The 16,985-nt window shown below is 37.5% G+C and overlaps 1 protein-coding gene across 1 annotated transcript; it reads right to left on the bottom strand.

Moving 5' to 3' along the window:
* Positions 1–314: 314 nt before the first annotated feature.
* On the bottom strand, positions 315–10,037 carry LOC148815845 (protein N-terminal asparagine amidohydrolase-like). The gene is made up of 10 exons (XM_088904783.1): positions 9,858–10,037; positions 8,896–8,998; positions 7,773–7,838; positions 6,830–6,932; positions 6,285–6,358; positions 5,704–5,757; positions 5,536–5,589; positions 3,487–3,590; positions 1,897–2,016; positions 315–659 (listed from the first exon to the last, which is right to left on the bottom strand). The coding sequence occupies exons 1-9, from the start codon at positions 9,939–9,941 to the stop codon at positions 1,966–1,968; spliced, it is 693 nt and encodes a 230-aa protein (XP_088760909.1). The 5' UTR covers positions 9,942–10,037; the 3' UTR covers positions 315–659; positions 1,897–1,965.
* Between the last annotated feature and the right edge of the window lie 6,948 nt (positions 10,038–16,985).

Below are 16,985 nucleotides of genomic sequence, written 5' to 3' on the forward strand. Positions count from 1 at the left end.
ATGAATATATACCTTTTGTATTCTGAGAACCCTCACAATAAGATCTGTAAGGTTTATATGCATATTTTATGTATTAATAAATGTATCCTCGTGTATTAATACCCGTGTGTGTGTGCGTTGTTTGAGTTATATCGCATGGTTGGATTCTAAGGCCATCAAAAGAATCATTTTGTGATTTACGGCTACAATTAATAATTGTCCCTGTAAATGCCCAAACCCTACAGAACTGGTGCCTCGTGAGAGCACACTACACCATCAATAAGCAATCATTATCAAGAAGCCATCAATTAGTTTTTCATAATTAAAACAAGTTATTTTCAAAATCCTCTTTATTTTTGTAAATGTAGCAGGAAAGAAATCAACATTCTTTTTATTTTTTGTGATCAAAAGCATTAAGTGATCTGACCCATCACTCTTTGAATTTTAGTAACATTCTTTTAGTTGAGGGACTTGGGAAGTAAATGCAGTCGTGTCACTTATTTTCTTTGATAATGTGTTATTTAGTTAGTGCATGGAATCCATCTTCCATGGTTCATTATATATCCAATAGGAACACTGGGTATTATTTGTAGCTTCAAATGGTCTGCAAGATACTTGTACTGCTCCTTTATCATTTGGACGAATTCTGGCCTTTCAACAAGAGGTGAGGTTGAAAAAGCCTGTAGAAAATATGAAAACAGAATGAATGTCATGTACATTATATTATATCATAATATTCTGATTATGGTCATATTATGGTTGTATTGATATGTCAAGTCCTTTACTTAACTGGTTCTGTTCTTTACACCTCTGCTCCTATTGTATTTAGTACAGTAGTATTTGTCAATACATATAAAACATTTTCAGACAAATAATATTACTGACACCTGTCTGTGAAATACTGTAGCTGCAGAGCCTGACTTGCTTATTTTGTAGACAATCCCAAGCTTAAATCATTTATCCACACATCTAATCAGTCAGTCAAATCACATGTAGCTCATGTGATTAACTCAGCAGATGATTAAAGAAACCCATTGTTTTCCTTTTATACTCAAGCCTTTCCTGCTATTTTGGTAGCCGTTAACTCCTTAGAGGGGTTAATAAATGTATGGCCTGATGAGCTGGAATTTCAAAACAAATAATTTTAGTCTTCTGTAGTTGAATGCAAATTATTGACAAAACTGGTATTGCATCAAAAACTTACAGATATTCAACTTCTTTACCTGTCTTTATATGACAGGAAAGCAGACCCCTGAGATCAGTAACCATTTTATTTGGTACACTTTGAACTCTTTCTACTACTATAAGTTAAGTCTGATTAGTGCATAGTAAGATTTAATCATAACATGCCTAAGTTTAAATTTCACTTTGTATGCTATAATTTATTTTTAACTCATTCCTTTATAGTCTTTAATAGAATCATCTAAATTAACATTGAGATCCCTTTTGAGCATATCTTCGTGAAACTGTAAATTTCCCAAGTGAAATGTACTGTATAATATTTGTTCACACTACCAAAGTGGACCTATTTCTGTGAAATAGGTCCACACCTGAAGAAGGCTCCACGGCTGAAACGTTGTGTTCTCTTTCTTCTTTTTTCAGCATGGAATAAACCTATTACCTATTTCTGTGAAGCTGTTTCTTACTACTTTGATATTTCAGAATGATTGTTATTGAAGTCATTGTTATAGAACAAAATAAGGATAATACTTATACCCTCTTTCATATTTTCAGAAGGGATATTTGTAATCAAAGATTAAAAAATGAATACCTTATTGTTTTTAAACCACATTTCTACTGCCAAACATACACATTAAAAGTGTAAAGATTAAAAGTGTGTGAGGACACATGTAGAAATCAAATCTAGATGTCAGACTTGGCATCATATATAAACAGATATCAACAGATCAAATGTACCCTTCGTATCTCCTCATCTGTCAAATCACGGCTGTCATCGTCAGTCTTCAAAATATTTTCAAAGAAGTTCTAAGGTCCAACCATCAGCATGTTCTTCTCAGTGTCGTACACTCTACGCATCTACAGAATAAACATAAAAAAATTCCAACTTATTCTTCTGGAACTACAAGTAAATGCAAAGCACTGGTACAAGCCTTTCTGTCAACACCACTATCTTACTGTAAAAGTCTGATGATTTCTACTGATTCCAACGAAATAGTCTTTATTGTAGCTACTTAAATCATTATATTTTACAATGTATTTTATCAAGATATTATACAAAACCTCTATAAATACATGTTCAGTCAATATGAATACAAATTTTGCTGATGAATATGAATAACAGTTGCACCTAAATATATATATAGATGTGCATTTTTTTATACCAAAGAACTTTTAACTTAAAACATTAAAGCCTTTTTCTACACAGACAAATGTGCATGTTACCAATAGGCTTTAGGTGATATTTAAGTAAGCCTCAAATGAGCAAAAAATAAATATAGATGGTGTTCTCCTCTTTCTTAAACAATGTTTGATCCACATAAATAAATCTATAAACCCTCTGTACTCATTGCATTTTAGAACAGTATAATGTTACTAAAACATTTTCTGCAAAGGTTGTTGGAAAACAAAGTTTTAGTTATTAACTGCCCCAATAGTTTCTAAAGTGCCCCAACATTGTCCAAACTTCTATTCATACAAATATAATACCACATATTAAGAATACAAACTTTTAAAATCAGTGTTAGAGGACAAAGACTGTTTAATGACACAGGCTGCTGACCCGCGTAAGATATAGCTTTGCCCAGCGTAAGACAATGCCTGTACATAATGACTGGTGAATCATAGTCAGGATCCAGACTGTAAATCAAAGCCAATCACACAAAACACGCATTTTGATGGCAAAAATAATTGCCAAAAATTTGGAAGTCCTGCTATCTGTTTTAATTTAGGTTTCAAAATTAACTGATTTTTCGGTATCTGTATCCAACATGTCAACTCAGGTGCATCTTCAAATCAATTTTGTTTCCTGTTTCTGAGCCGCCATTGAGACCATCCTATAGGCAAAAAAGATGGAGGCAATACTTCCCACTGCACCAGTATCTATGGTGGTATTTTTTGTGCAAAATCTTCATTTATTTTGAAAAAGAAGACCACATTTAATATCTGTAAATCTGCAATTTCCTCCAAGTTCATTTAAAATCTTATTTGCATTTCAGCGCACAGTGATTTTGAAATAAAAAAACACCAATGTCATACTCTAATGGAAACAAATGATAAGTCATCAGACTATATAAAAGGGGTATTCTGAAAACACTGACACTTTCCTTTAAGGATATTGCCTGAGTTGATCATTTCTAGTAACCAGTGGTCAACATGACCCACTGTACTATACGCTCACAATATCCTCCGGTATTTTTAAACACAATGCTTTTCTACATGCATTGTGATTCTGTGTTTCAGAATGTGTGGGGGCCGCAAAGTGTTGTTGCTTCTTTTTGAGCAGCTTCTGAGATCACCCAGACGGTACTATGACACGGCTTTTTATACCATCTTGTCGACTGTCAGTCTTGCTCCTCTCAGAGTGGCATCAGGGCCCTTATCAGGAAATGTAGCTGGATAGATGTGAAAAGAGTTACCATCCATCTTCACACCTAGAAAGAGGATGGAGGTAAAGGAAAAATAGATATTATTTAAATCGATTGGTGATGAGAGCTGCAATTATTTCTTGTAGGCAGATGTCAATAAAGGTAAGACGGTTGAGTCATTTTCACACTGTGTGACCTTAATTTCCTAAATTTTCCCCTTGGTTTGGTTCTTCTGCCTTATTTTTGTCACAGAGTGAAAAATAATGGGTGTGGGACAAAAGATGCCTGGGGCTGATTGGTCATAAGTGGTCATTGAATGGGCAGTGTCGCCCTAAGTGTTAATGCAATGCCTTGGTCTCTGAACTTCCCACCTTGTTCTCTGAACTTCTTACCCTGACCAAAGGTCCACATAGCTCAGATGCCAGGTAATTACCACACACTTTGGTGGGGTGGGGTTTCAAGGCAGCTTTGACTGTGCCTGTTACCTGAAGGGGGTTCTGGACCAGGGTGTAAATTCACAATGTATGTAAACCTCCCCATCTTGTTCAGCCAGTTCTTCAATGAGGCCTGAGCAGTTAGCTCTGCCTCTACCCAAGACATCACAGGCACACTTCCAATCCCTCTGAGGATGAATCCAATCCCTCTAGGGATGTTCACCGTGGTGTAAGGAGACACAGGCAGGTTCCGGAGAGAAGCAGTGACAGACTGATCATTTGGGTCATTTGTTCTGGTAACTGGAACCCTTGACTGCTCTATGAGTGAGTCATATCATGTGCTCTTTGCATTGGGTGTGTAGTTATAGGAATGACTGTGTTATGTTTATGTGATGGGAAGATCAGAATACTGTAATAAAATATGATATTTTAGATGATTACTGTCTTGTCTGGTCTGTGGATGTACTAGTAGTTCTGAGAGATAAAAAGAACCTGCAGCCGGGAGGAAAAGTTTCCTGACACCCATTATAATTGCTAGGTGTTGTACTTTGGATTCAAAGCAAAAAGTAGTTCTGAATAAACTGTTACCCCATACATGACATTTTAATGTGCCAAGAAAGCCTGGCTATTATCTAAAGCAAATATGAGGTGATTTCCTGAGATCTTTCACTCAGTTCTCCTTTTAAGTGGCTGGAATCAGAACAAAACTCAAGACAATCTTGTCTTTCAATTATCAGGCATTATACAGATACTCATACTCAGAGTGTCATACTGTAGCTTTTTAAAAAAAAAAAATAGCTGCAGCCAGGGGACTGGCTGAAGCCCAAGCGAATAACTTCGGGCATGTCTGGAAACAAAGTGAGAGAGAAAATGTGGGCAGACAGGTAATGTGGTGTAAAGGGCTAAAGTAATAGACTGCCTGAAAGTAAGCAAGAGGGAATGAGGTAAAAATGAGAGAGGAATGTCATAAAAATGGATGAGGCTCCCATAGGGGAAAAAGATGGAACTGCTGGAAGATGGGATACCACTGGTCAAACAAATGGTGAACTGCCTTTGGAGAATCCAGAGAGCACTGGCAGAAAAAAAGAAAAAAAAATGATTTCCACTGTATCAGTGGTCCAGTAGGAGTTTTTTTTTTCAGGAGAAAAGTGAAGCATTGGCATGCACAGACACACAGAATGGAATGAGCTGTCTTAAATAAGGAGTTTGTTAAACTGATGAAGACCTGCTTTGATGGCTGGAATGTGGGTCTGACTGACAGGCTCCTTGGCCTTGTGTGCACATGCTCAGTAGTTGGTTGTGGGCTCGTGCAAGTGCTGGGGTTGCCATTGGCAACGGTGGGATGAAAGTCAGTCCCAGTCCAAGCTTGACAGTGTCTTCTTAACTTATATGTACTGTTCAAGAATTCTGAAAGTAATTGTGCAGTTTGTTATAACATTTAGGCAATTTTGACATATCCTTCCTTCACATATTCAATTCTGTTTCTCCTCGTTTAATGCTGATTAATAATTTGATTATGCTCTTTCTGCATGTCTTTTGAATCTGTATTCACAGCTTTAATGCATAAATGGTCTTACCTACACCATATACCACTGGCCAGTGATTCCCCTGTCTGTTAACATCATTCATCTCTAGAAAAAAAAAGGAAAATATAAGCCTGGAGCCACCTTGTGTGAGACTGAGAAACCAATCCACATGTTCCTTATGAAAAAGTTTACACATGGTTTCTGGGTCTGCAGCATTACCTGACACACAGGCCAGCTGAAGTTCAATTTGGCAGTCTTGCTTCATAAATTCACCTGCAATTACACCAATGAGAAAGGAAGGATACCTGTAAGAAAGTCTGTTAAAATGTGTATTCTGCCTCTATGGGTCTGTGTGTGCCCTGTGATGGACTGGCGTCCTGACCAGGGTGTACCCCAACTTGTGCGAATTGCTGGCTGTAAGGCTCTGTAAGCCTGCATTGTGTGAAGCAAATAGTCAATGGATTGATTGATAGTTTTATTTCTGTTTTTGTTTGTGCACCTTCGAACCATCCACTCCACTAATCCTGTTTTTAGATCTGTGGATCATGAAATTAATCTCTGAAGATAAGCAAGCCATCACAATGTTTTAATTAAAAAAAACATGCACCTTTGATTTCCTGTAGTTTTGCTATGCTTATAGGGACAATTTATAACTTTATGTTCTGGTCTGAAATTCAAAAGTTAAATTTATAATAGAGACCACGATTGTATACATAACATCAAAGTTTATGATCTGATAAGATTCTAATTTGAATTACACTGTTACAGCCTGTAACAAATGTTAAGCCAATTTCACTCACGAAGCAGTTTCATGGTGTTGTCATGGGAAATCCCTTTCTTATCAAAGAATCCCCCAACCATGTAGAGATCCAGCCTGTTGTAAAAAAAAAAACACTTTCTTTAAAGTCGGCCACCAGTTGTAAAATCGTGAAGCATGGTTTCAGCAGAGGGTGGCACAATGGCTTGCATTGCTGGCTTGTATTGCTGGGGCCCTGCATTCAGTTCTGGACCTGGGTGCTATCTGTGTGAGTTTGTATGCTCTCCCTGTGTCTGTGTGGGTTTCCTTCTGGTGTGAGCACGTTTGTCTGTGTTTGTGTACTCTGTGATGGACTGGTGTCCTGTCCAGGTTGTATCCTGACTACTACATTGATGGATGGATACTTTCATCAGATCTCTCTAACTAAGCAAGACCTGGAGTATAATAGTCAGTACCATAAATGTGCAAAGAAATTTACTTTCTGCATGTATGCCACTCCTGAGCTACACATAATATTACAGTTACTGTTTAGTCTTAGAATATTGATGTGTAGGACTATTAAAAGGATTGTTATTTATAATGACATACTGTGAGAAATCCTTGCATTGTTTTTTCATCTCTTCAACCAATGCTTTCACTCCAACACCCACTTTGGAGCCATCAATGTGAGCCAAGCTGACCTTGCCAGTGCCTGAAAAAGAGCAGAGCAGTCAGCTAGTAGTAAATGTTGGCATTGTGAAATGTCCAGTGTGAAAACAACTATTATATTATTTTATCTATCAGAGGGACAGAGTATTGTGAGTTATTGAAGCAAAATATATAGCTTGATGCTGATAATGTTTTGTTTTTTACCCATATGAAGTTGGGTTGTGTGAGATATAGCATTGCTAAACAATTACCTGTAAAGCAGAAAGAATATCCCAAGGAGGTTTTGATAGGAAAACTTACAACAGTAAAATATGCACAGTGGTGTGCAGGATGGTAAACGTGACTCATGACTAAATAATCAAGAACACTACTACATATGTGTGACAGCTGAACTGTTTTTTGCTGAAGAGAGTTCAGCTTGGCAGTTTAGCAACATATTTATTGTTTTGTATAAAATAAATTCTTGCTTGTGTATAAGTAAATCTGAGCAAGTAATTAAAAAATCTAAGGACACTATGAAGGCTATAAATGAGAGGAAACCATTCATCTCCTGTTTAGTTGCAAGTAGCTAATTGATCTCATTCTTATGTTTAGTATAAACTCTTTGTATAACAAAGTGTCCCTGCTTTCAGGAAATGGCTAGATTAGATTCTTGGACCAGTTAGGTACTCACTACCAGGCAGGCTAGATTAGCCAAATGTCAGAAAAGTCCTGTCAGAATGTAAAGGAAAGAATAAAGAAAAGTACTAATTTATACCTATTTTCAGATAATCGTTGCTATTTTCTGAAATAGAAAACATTGCTTTCATGTTCTTGTAGAGTTCTTTTTAAAAATAATGTCTTGCTACTTTTACTTTTCTGCTCCAGTTAAGCAGTAACTAACCTGGGCAATGGAGGACAATAATGTGGCAGGTGGTTGCCTCATCACTTCCGATTCTAGTCACAGGTCCTGTAACAGTTGAAAAGAAATGTCACAAAATGTTCTTTGCCCCTCAGTCTTTGTTTGGCTTCTTTTCTCCCTATATTTGTTATGTGCTTTTTTAAAATACTTCACCTTATAGTAAAACAATGATTATCACTATTTGTAATCCATTCAAGATGGATATAAACATGAAAAAATAGCTATTTATTAGTTTTGTTAACACTTCCTGTCTCCTATAATAGTATTAAATTGTCTTTAAAGAACTTGATATGTGCTGTTGACTCAGTATAGAAACGAACATTCCTAGATGGTTCAGTTGTACTTTGGGGTCATATTTCAAGGTTGGCATTACATCTTTTGATGTAACAAAATGTCCACTTTATAAGAAACTTTATTATTATTCCAAAATATGACCCAGCTACAGTACCATATCAGTCCACAGCACAGGTCACTGCTCATGTGTTTTGAAGTTATTCACAAAATTAAAACGTTGAGTAAATTGTAATGGGTAAGTGATTTCATGTTTTGTCATCTGTTTTTAAATGACATTCATCAATGGATATAAAATCCTTCCCAGCTCCACCCCATCTCGGCTCCCCTTTTTTTCCCCATCTCCATCTTTTCAACTCTTTCCCATCATCTTAAACTGTAAAATCTGTAGTCACCTCTCCTGCAATGGGGCTATACAGTATGTATTTGCTTTCCTTTACGATCATCTAACTTTAGTTGTACTTGTGTTTTTGTTCTACATTATTTCTTTTGCTTAAGCCCTCATCAGATCCCCCTGTTTTGAGTGATTCTGACACTTTTTCATAAAAGACAATAAACAAATCGTCATAAAAATTCATTATTTTGTTATGTTTTGTAATTTCCTTTATATTACAAAGCATAACAGCTAGAGCACCATCACTCAATATAACTCAACAGAAGTGGTGCAATTAAGAATACCTAAGGAACAATACAAAACTTCTTTGAAAACACAACAACAAAGGCTACCTCCTTCCCAACAAACTGCAGATTCATGGAATGTAAACTCATATGGAAAAAAACTTATTTTAATATAAAATATATTTCAGGATTCTACCTTTACTAAGGTCAATCGTTGCATATTCTCTCTGAGAAACATAAAGCAGATAATTTGGTTGCTCTTTCACTTCAGGTTGCTGCTTGAATTTTTCAGCTTCAGGCTGTAACACAAAATAAATGTCACTGCATGGAAAATCCAGCTTTTGTATAAAAGGATTTTGAATGACTTTTACAATACCCAGAGACAGTTTGAGACTGCTTCAAAGTTTTGTGAATCACTCCGCAAATGCCAAAGTTTCCAAACTGCTGAAAAAAGCATGACGGCAGACAGCAGAAAGACAGCAGAAAGTCTTCCTTTACCTCTGTTTCTATACATGGATTACACTTCAAACAGATTAGTTTGATACATAATAGTCTGCATTGCCAGCACTGTTTTGTAACTGTGCTTCATGCATGCCTCACGCTTATCAATACTGTGATTGATGAAACTATATCGTTTATCTATTAAATACATACAATACTATGCAAGCAGTCATTTCACAATTCAATCTGTCAGCGGTCAGTTTTTAATGCAGATACTCTGTCATCAAATTAAATTACACAAATGAAATGCTCATATGTATACAATTTATAAGCACAAATTGTCCAATACATCTTTTAAGACTATACTTAAATATTGATTGGAACCACTGATTGGGTGGCAATCTCATGAATGTGAACACGGCATAATTTCCAAGATATTTTCAAATGTAGTATACTGGATAAACAGAGTCTATATGCGTTTATTAAGCATTTGATTAATTATGAATAATATATAAATAGTAAAGTATTCTAGCATGGAAAACAAAAATAGTACATGTATTTAATTCCAGAGCTTTGACAGAAAGTTAAATGTTTTACGTTTCTTCCTATACAATGCCATGTATGCTGTAAAAGGTTCCAATATGCATGTTTTATTTTACTTTTATGTTGCGATAATTTATTTTTTTGCAAGATATATAAAAAAGCATTGTAAAGTACCTGTAAATCTTCTCCATATTTTGCCCAGAATTCTTCAATAGTTTCAAAGTCCTCAACCAACTTGTGTTTCACAGACAGGGGCATGGTGCTGATTTGGACTGTTACTGTAAGTGAATCTGTGATCGTTGATTATATGGTGACTTAGAACACAAATCTTCATTTTTATACAGGAGGATATGACCTGCTGACCTGCTGACTTGCTTAATCCATGCTGGGTATTTTTTTTAAGTTTCTCAGAATTTACTTTACTTCCTTGTTAGGTAGTTGTGTAATTCACTACATGTTTCAGCACACCCAAAGCAAAACTAGTCATTTCTAGTTCTGATTTTGTTTCTTCTTAGCTGTTTTAATGTTGTTATAAACATATATATTAACATTCTTTACCTATAGAGTATTAGGGTGCATTTAAATACATTTTAATGTATTTAAATATTAATAGATTTTATATTTTAAATATATTGTCCTTGTTACCAACAACAGAATATTTAAATGAAAATAAATCAATATTAAAAAACGTGGGAGGTCAATATATTAAATGTATACTATGCTGCAGCTTAAGAAAGATAAGAAAATTAGATGAAACCAGCATAAGGACGTTTGGTAATAAGCTTTGTACTAACTATAGGATTAGCCCTAATTAGTAAGATGGTTTCAACTTTATACTACATAGAATACATAACATGGCAGCAGATGGAAACTTTAAATACGCACATCGGAAATACACTTTTTGTTACACACTGAACACTCTCTGCTTTAATAGAGGATATAATAGATAGTAATAAAGCTTTTTAGGCAACAAGCACCGTTGTTGTATTTTTTGCAATAGTTGTAGCAGTTGTGTGGTACTGTAAAGCCATTTTTCCTAAAGTGCAACAAAATAAAATCAGCCAGCAACTTCATTGCATAATTGTGGCACCATCAATATAGATAGAGGATCCTAAAAAACAGGAAATTATCTGTACATCACATGATAAGGAAAAAGGAGTTTCAGTTTCACAGAAATTCAATCCAAGCTTCATTAATCCCCTAGAGAAGTTGTCTCTTAAGAAAACTGCTTATTCCTGCTCAGGGTCATACTGACACAAAGCCCTTCCAGTTAGTACAGAGCACACCCTGTACAGGACACACTCACACACAACAACATAAAGATAATTCAGAGACTTAGGGTGTGTGGAACATGGTACAAATCCACATGAACTTGGGGAGGCCATTCAAATCACACACACAGAGGGCCCCACTCTGGAATCAAACACAGAACAGCTACGCAGACTTTCACTTTCACTGTGCTGTGCTTTCCCGACTGAATTACTGTAAATTATTACCAAATTTAAATCAGTGTACCTTCCCTGTTTTGTTTAAGGTATTGTCAGTTGTAAATGACTCAGTAGCTGAAAATGGGTCAGTAGCTGAACCTTTTTTATACAGGTACCAGTGAACAGGCTTACAAGTCCATAAACTCTTACAGCATTCAGATCTGTTACATACTGTATCATGACTCATCATGAAGGAAGCCCATTGTTACGTCCCAGTGTGTGGTCTATGTGTGTTTTGTTGTTTTGTCCCACACTTTGGACTTTGATTGTTCTCCCTCCCCCATTGGTCCATCATTACACCACTGTTTCCATATGACATCATCTTCAATTAGTTTCTCGACCAATCACAACTCTTCTTATTCAGTATAAAACATGGAGGTTTTCAGAAAGAAGAGGCCTTTTGTTTGAGTTTGGTCCCGCTTGGCTTTGGTTTTGCTTTGGTTTTGCTTTGGTTTTGCTTTGGTTTTGTTGTTTTGCTTTGTGTGTATGTGTTTTTAGTTTAGCTTCGGCTTTGTTGTTTTGTTGGTTTCTGTTTGACTCTTTCGCCATATGACAGCAACTCTATAATGCTGCTGATAAAATTAAGTACAGTACATAGATGAAAGTACCATGCAAGGGATTTGATAGGTGTTTTCTAAAAGCAAGCTAAAGGCTTTCACAAGTTATCCACCAGAGTCTACAAAAAATGTAAAAATGTTTAGATAAATAACTGTGCCTGATCATTGTAGGCAATCTGGCTGGTCCCAAAATGATCAAATCCCTCAAATACCAAAGATGCAAATACCACTGTAGATGGAAATAGAACATATTAGTCCTGTTTCATTGTTATTTCCTATATACTGAACCCCAAGGTCTACAAAAAAATTTAAAATGTTTTAATTTTTGAGATTTCTGAGATAAATAACTGTGCCTGATCATTATAAGCAATCTGGCTGCTCCCAAAATGATCAAATCTCTCAAATACCAAATATATTATAGATGGAAAAAGAAACATATTAGTCCTGTATCATTGTTATTTCCTATATAGTGAACCCCTGAACAGATTTTTGCTGTTTGTTATTATTGGGTCAATTCCTTTCCAGGCTGGATTTTTTAGATCTAAAATACTCTAATATTCTATTCCAGAATACTGTCTGTATAGGGCTTCAAATACTATAGTTGTGAATATTAGGTCAGTACGTAGACAGGATTTGATCATCATATACTTTAGTTACACTTGTGTGCTATGGCATTAAAGTATACAGAGTACATATGCTGATGGAGACATTATTACTAATCTTGATTGTTTTTTATGTCTAAATTGTTACTGATGTCTTGATGTGAAATGTTTATAAATAAATATACTGTAGAAGGTATTATAAAAAACTAGGACATTGGTGAAACACAAAAATGAAAGACCTACAGAGCATTTTCAAACTCAAAAGTTTTGTTTGTAAAAAACTCAAAACAAAAGCAAAGAGAAACAAAGGCCTCTTACTCACCTCCTCGACGTAGGGGTGACTGTTGTGTTGGACTGCCTGCCCATAGACTTGCGCCAGGGGCTCGACACTTGTGTTGCCAGTGCTGGTGCCTTGCCCAGGGCACGAGATCAAGCTCTGCTGAGAAGCAACTCGAGTGGAGCTCCCCAACACTCCTATAGAGACAAAGTGACAAAAGCAATGGCCCTGAGGCTGAGACCTGCACTGAGCTCATGAGAACATATTAACATATTTCAAAAACAATATTAATAACTGCATCACCTGTTTTGTTTTTAAAGTGTTAGTGAGTTGGAATATATGATTTAAGGCATCACTGAAATGGACGCAACAATATTAAAATAATAATGTGATAATAGCCAGATTCAACTGAAAGCAACTCACCAAATTGAGGCTCAGTAATTACACCAACAAATTGTTATAACTTTAAAAACATCACATCTCTGCCTATGTTACAAATTTGTTAACTACAAAAACTCTATCATCATGATCCAGAGTCCCATTGACTACATTAGATTAGTTAAAGCCTGCATTCCCATCTGATATTATCATTCCTCTGTGGGCTAACTATCACATAATGCATCACATAACACATAATTTAACAAAGAATCAAGGCTTAATAGTTAATTTTCCTCTGTTTTTCCTCAGAAAAACAAATTATCTTCAGAGCCAGTCCTTGTTATCATTAGTGACATCTTAACCAATGGTGCAGCCGACTCACGTCTGGGGATTCCATTATCAATGTTCCTCGTTTTTTATGATCACTTCATAAAAACTGAACAAGATGAAAGAAAGGAGAAAGAAAAGGAATGGATGTGTATCCTTGCCTGCAGTGTTCTGGGAACTGGGGCAGAGGGATCTGCACAGAAGACTGCTCTCCTTCCTGCTGGATCAGGTGCTGGACATGCCAACATTGTGGTCCACATTCCTGCAAGCTGGCTGAGAGCCCAGACCCCCAGCAGCTCCTGGGGCTGTGGGAAAGGTATGCTCTACGCTGGGGTGTCCGCAGAGAGGGCAGGAAGTCTTTGTAGGCACATTGTCCCCACCATGGACGGGAGCTGTCAAAACCAGCCAAACATAGCTCATTCCTTGGTTTTCCCAGACATTGAAAGATGTAAAGGATTAATATTATTAACTAGCATAGCATTAACATTACCAGCCCAAGCATCATTTGTATATCATTAGACATCAAGTATCAAGTATATAATTAGACAGCCCAAGCCTTAGCTGTTAACTAATACATATGAGTGGAACTGTGTATCCAAAATCCATTGCGAGTTTTAATGCTATGACTAAAGTTCTGTTGAGAAATAAAAAAAAACATTTAACAGCTTGTGAGATATCAAATCCTTTTTTATCTAAAAGTCCAGTTACATCTATGAGCCAAAGGCTCAACCAAAGCACAGGCAATCTGGTGGGACGAGAAGAAATGTCAATAGCAGTAAGCAGCACTCCCCGAATCAGTTTCAGCTGTGACTCTTGGGCTACTCATCAAGGATTTGCTTTTTGCTTTGAGAATTTCACAGCCTCTCACTTCTTTGTGAAAAAAAATAATTTTAAGATTTAATAACCGGCCTGAGAAATCGGGACTGCAGATCCCCTTTCAGGCCTGACCCTCCTCTGTGAGCACACCTCTCTCTGTCGGAAGGGTTGGTGGGGCTCAGGAACTGCATGTCCAAGTCCTCTCCACCACTGTTCTGTGACATCCTCAGGAGCCCTTTCTTCCCTGAAACCTGGGGTTGGTAAGGCTCTGGGATAACTGGGTGGGGGAAGAGAGTTGCTGGGGTTAACAAAAAACTAAAACCACCTGTATTCTGGCCAGAATCTACTGCAAATGAGTTTGCTTACTCTGAAGGAGCTCCCTGGGGTTTTCTCTGTGAATCTGGAGATATCATCACCTTGTGAGCATTTATCACCTGATGATCTACTGCCTCACAGAACCAAAACTTCACACCCAATACTCTAAAACTCTGGCACGCTATCTGTTGGTGTGTTGCCAAAGCTGGAGCTGTAATGTGTACAGGAATGTGTACTGGCATATCCACTCCTAACAGTTCAATAAATCCTGGGTTGTGCTGCTATCTCTAGCGTGGCTTGATTTATGCCCATTGTCTACAGATCAGTTCACATGTCAGTAAGAGTTCACGATACAGTTCTGAAGGTCTTTGAAACTGATTTGTTGCAACCCCCTCTGATAGGGCAGTTATCTTAAGGGAATTTTCTTTTTCAAGAACCAATTTTGATCAATTCTCAATTCATTCATCATCCATCCACTTTCTAAACACTTTATCCAATACAAGGTCATGAGGGAGGGAGCCGGAGTCACAGGGCACACAGACATGCTCATATACTCACATCAAAGCCACTTGTTCCAGAAGCCAATTAACCTACCACCATGTCTTTGGACTGTGGGAGGAAACTGGAATACCTGGAGGAAACCCATAAAAACTAGTGCTGCGAGGCAGCAATGCTAACCACTGAGCCAACATGCCGCCCATTAATAACTCACCAAAATCAAAACGATCCTCAAAATCAATTAAACAATACAATGATCCCCAAGGCCAGTCTTACTATCCTCTAAACTTTTACCAAAGGACTCCTAAAAACATTCAAGAAAATTAATGTTAGAAATGTAATGTTTTTACCACATCAGCAGCAGCAGAAAAGCCTTTATCATTATCATTAGTGACATCTTAACCAATGGTGCAGCCGACTCACATGTGGGGATTCTGGAAACTCTGCGGGGCACACAGCCTGGGGGTTTTGCAGCAGGTGGGGACACCACTATCAGCCTGTCCTCCTCAGGCTCAGCAGGCCTGTTACAATTGGTCAGTTGTTGTCCCACTACACTCACATCTGAGGTCACCCCTACAAAACAAGGTCAAAATTTCTCAACACCCTTCAGAACTGTCACCCTTTTCACAAATCTCACAACACCACAGCCCACAGTAGCAGACGCACTGACACACACACCAAGCTCAACACAAGGAGGGCAAATGCAAGAACTGACTGAGAAGCATAATCGGCAAGGTCTTTATCTTCTTTATCTCTTTAACTCTAAATGAGTCCCAGCAGACAGGAAGTTTCAATCTCTACTGTGCTATACTGTTCAAACCTAGAGCTACTAGGTTACTTTCAGTTTTGTCCAGTCTCACGGCTGGTTTCTCAGCACACACTCATACACACAGGCAAACTCATTCAAACAAATGACAGGCCAGCAGCTGCAGCTGTCAGCACCTTGGTTGGGGCTTTCTGGAGGGGACTCCAACCAAGCGAGGTCTTGCTACTAAAGGAGGGGAGTTATCGGACCTGCAGACAAGACACAAATGGAGACACAGTGGAGAAAAGTGAAAAATGATTAACACTGCTCGGTCATCTTTACAGAGTTCGAGCAGTGTTGTCAACTCTGTTTACTCCCTTGCCAAGTTCACAATCCTGCTTTGAAGCACATAAAACCACAAAAGATGCCAGCTTGAACAACAACCTAACTTTATCAACACTCTTCACTCCAGCCCCCACAAAAAAACAGAAAAGATGTTCATAAAAGTAGGAGGCTACCTGTGTGGCAGTAAGCAAAAACAAAGTTACAAGTTTGGAAAACAAGCTTCAGTGCACTGTTTATGAAAGCCACAACCGTCTTGAGCTGTAAGGGCAGCATTTTAATTGCTCTGAATGTGTGTGTTGGTGGCACAGGCTTGATTTCATTGGAGAAACAGCGAGAACGCACAAGCGTGGCTTTAGTTAGCACAGGACAATTCTCATGGGCTTCACCTGAAGGACAAAGTAGGAAAGGCATTCCTAAAAAATTATAAAAGCAACTGGATCACATTTATTTTCTAACCACTTTATTTAATTTAGTGTTGCAGATAGCACACCAGGAAGTGAGCCAAGAGCCCCAGTGCTGCAAGACAGCAATGCTCATCACTGTACCACCATGCTGCCCATCAGATCTACACACTTATCTAGGAACCCCGGTGCAATAGCGATCTACATATAGTTATTCCTAATTACTGTATATCCCAATGCAGACTTGATCAGTTATTTTTTAACTAAACTATGGAAGAACCCGGGAAAATTCTACTGAAGTTTCTACAGATTTTAACTCAGTAAAAACTCATCCCCAGTACTGGAATACCACCATGCCAGCTGAGCTCTTGATTAAGGTAATTCAAAAGTAGTTGGATACCATCAATGCTCAGTTTTTGAGTTTCACACCTGCCTTCTTTCAAGTAATGGACTGAATGAAGTGATTGGACCTTTTGAGATTAAATTCACATTGCAGTCTACAGTATGATACAATGATTGAAATCACCTGGTTTAAGTCTTTGACAAAGTGGCGT

This window comes from Atractosteus spatula, chromosome 24 (genome assembly GCF_055471065.1).
Source record: "Atractosteus spatula isolate fAtrSpa1 chromosome 24, fAtrSpa1.hap1, whole genome shotgun sequence".
Lineage (NCBI taxonomy): Eukaryota > Metazoa > Chordata > Actinopteri > Semionotiformes > Lepisosteidae > Atractosteus > Atractosteus spatula.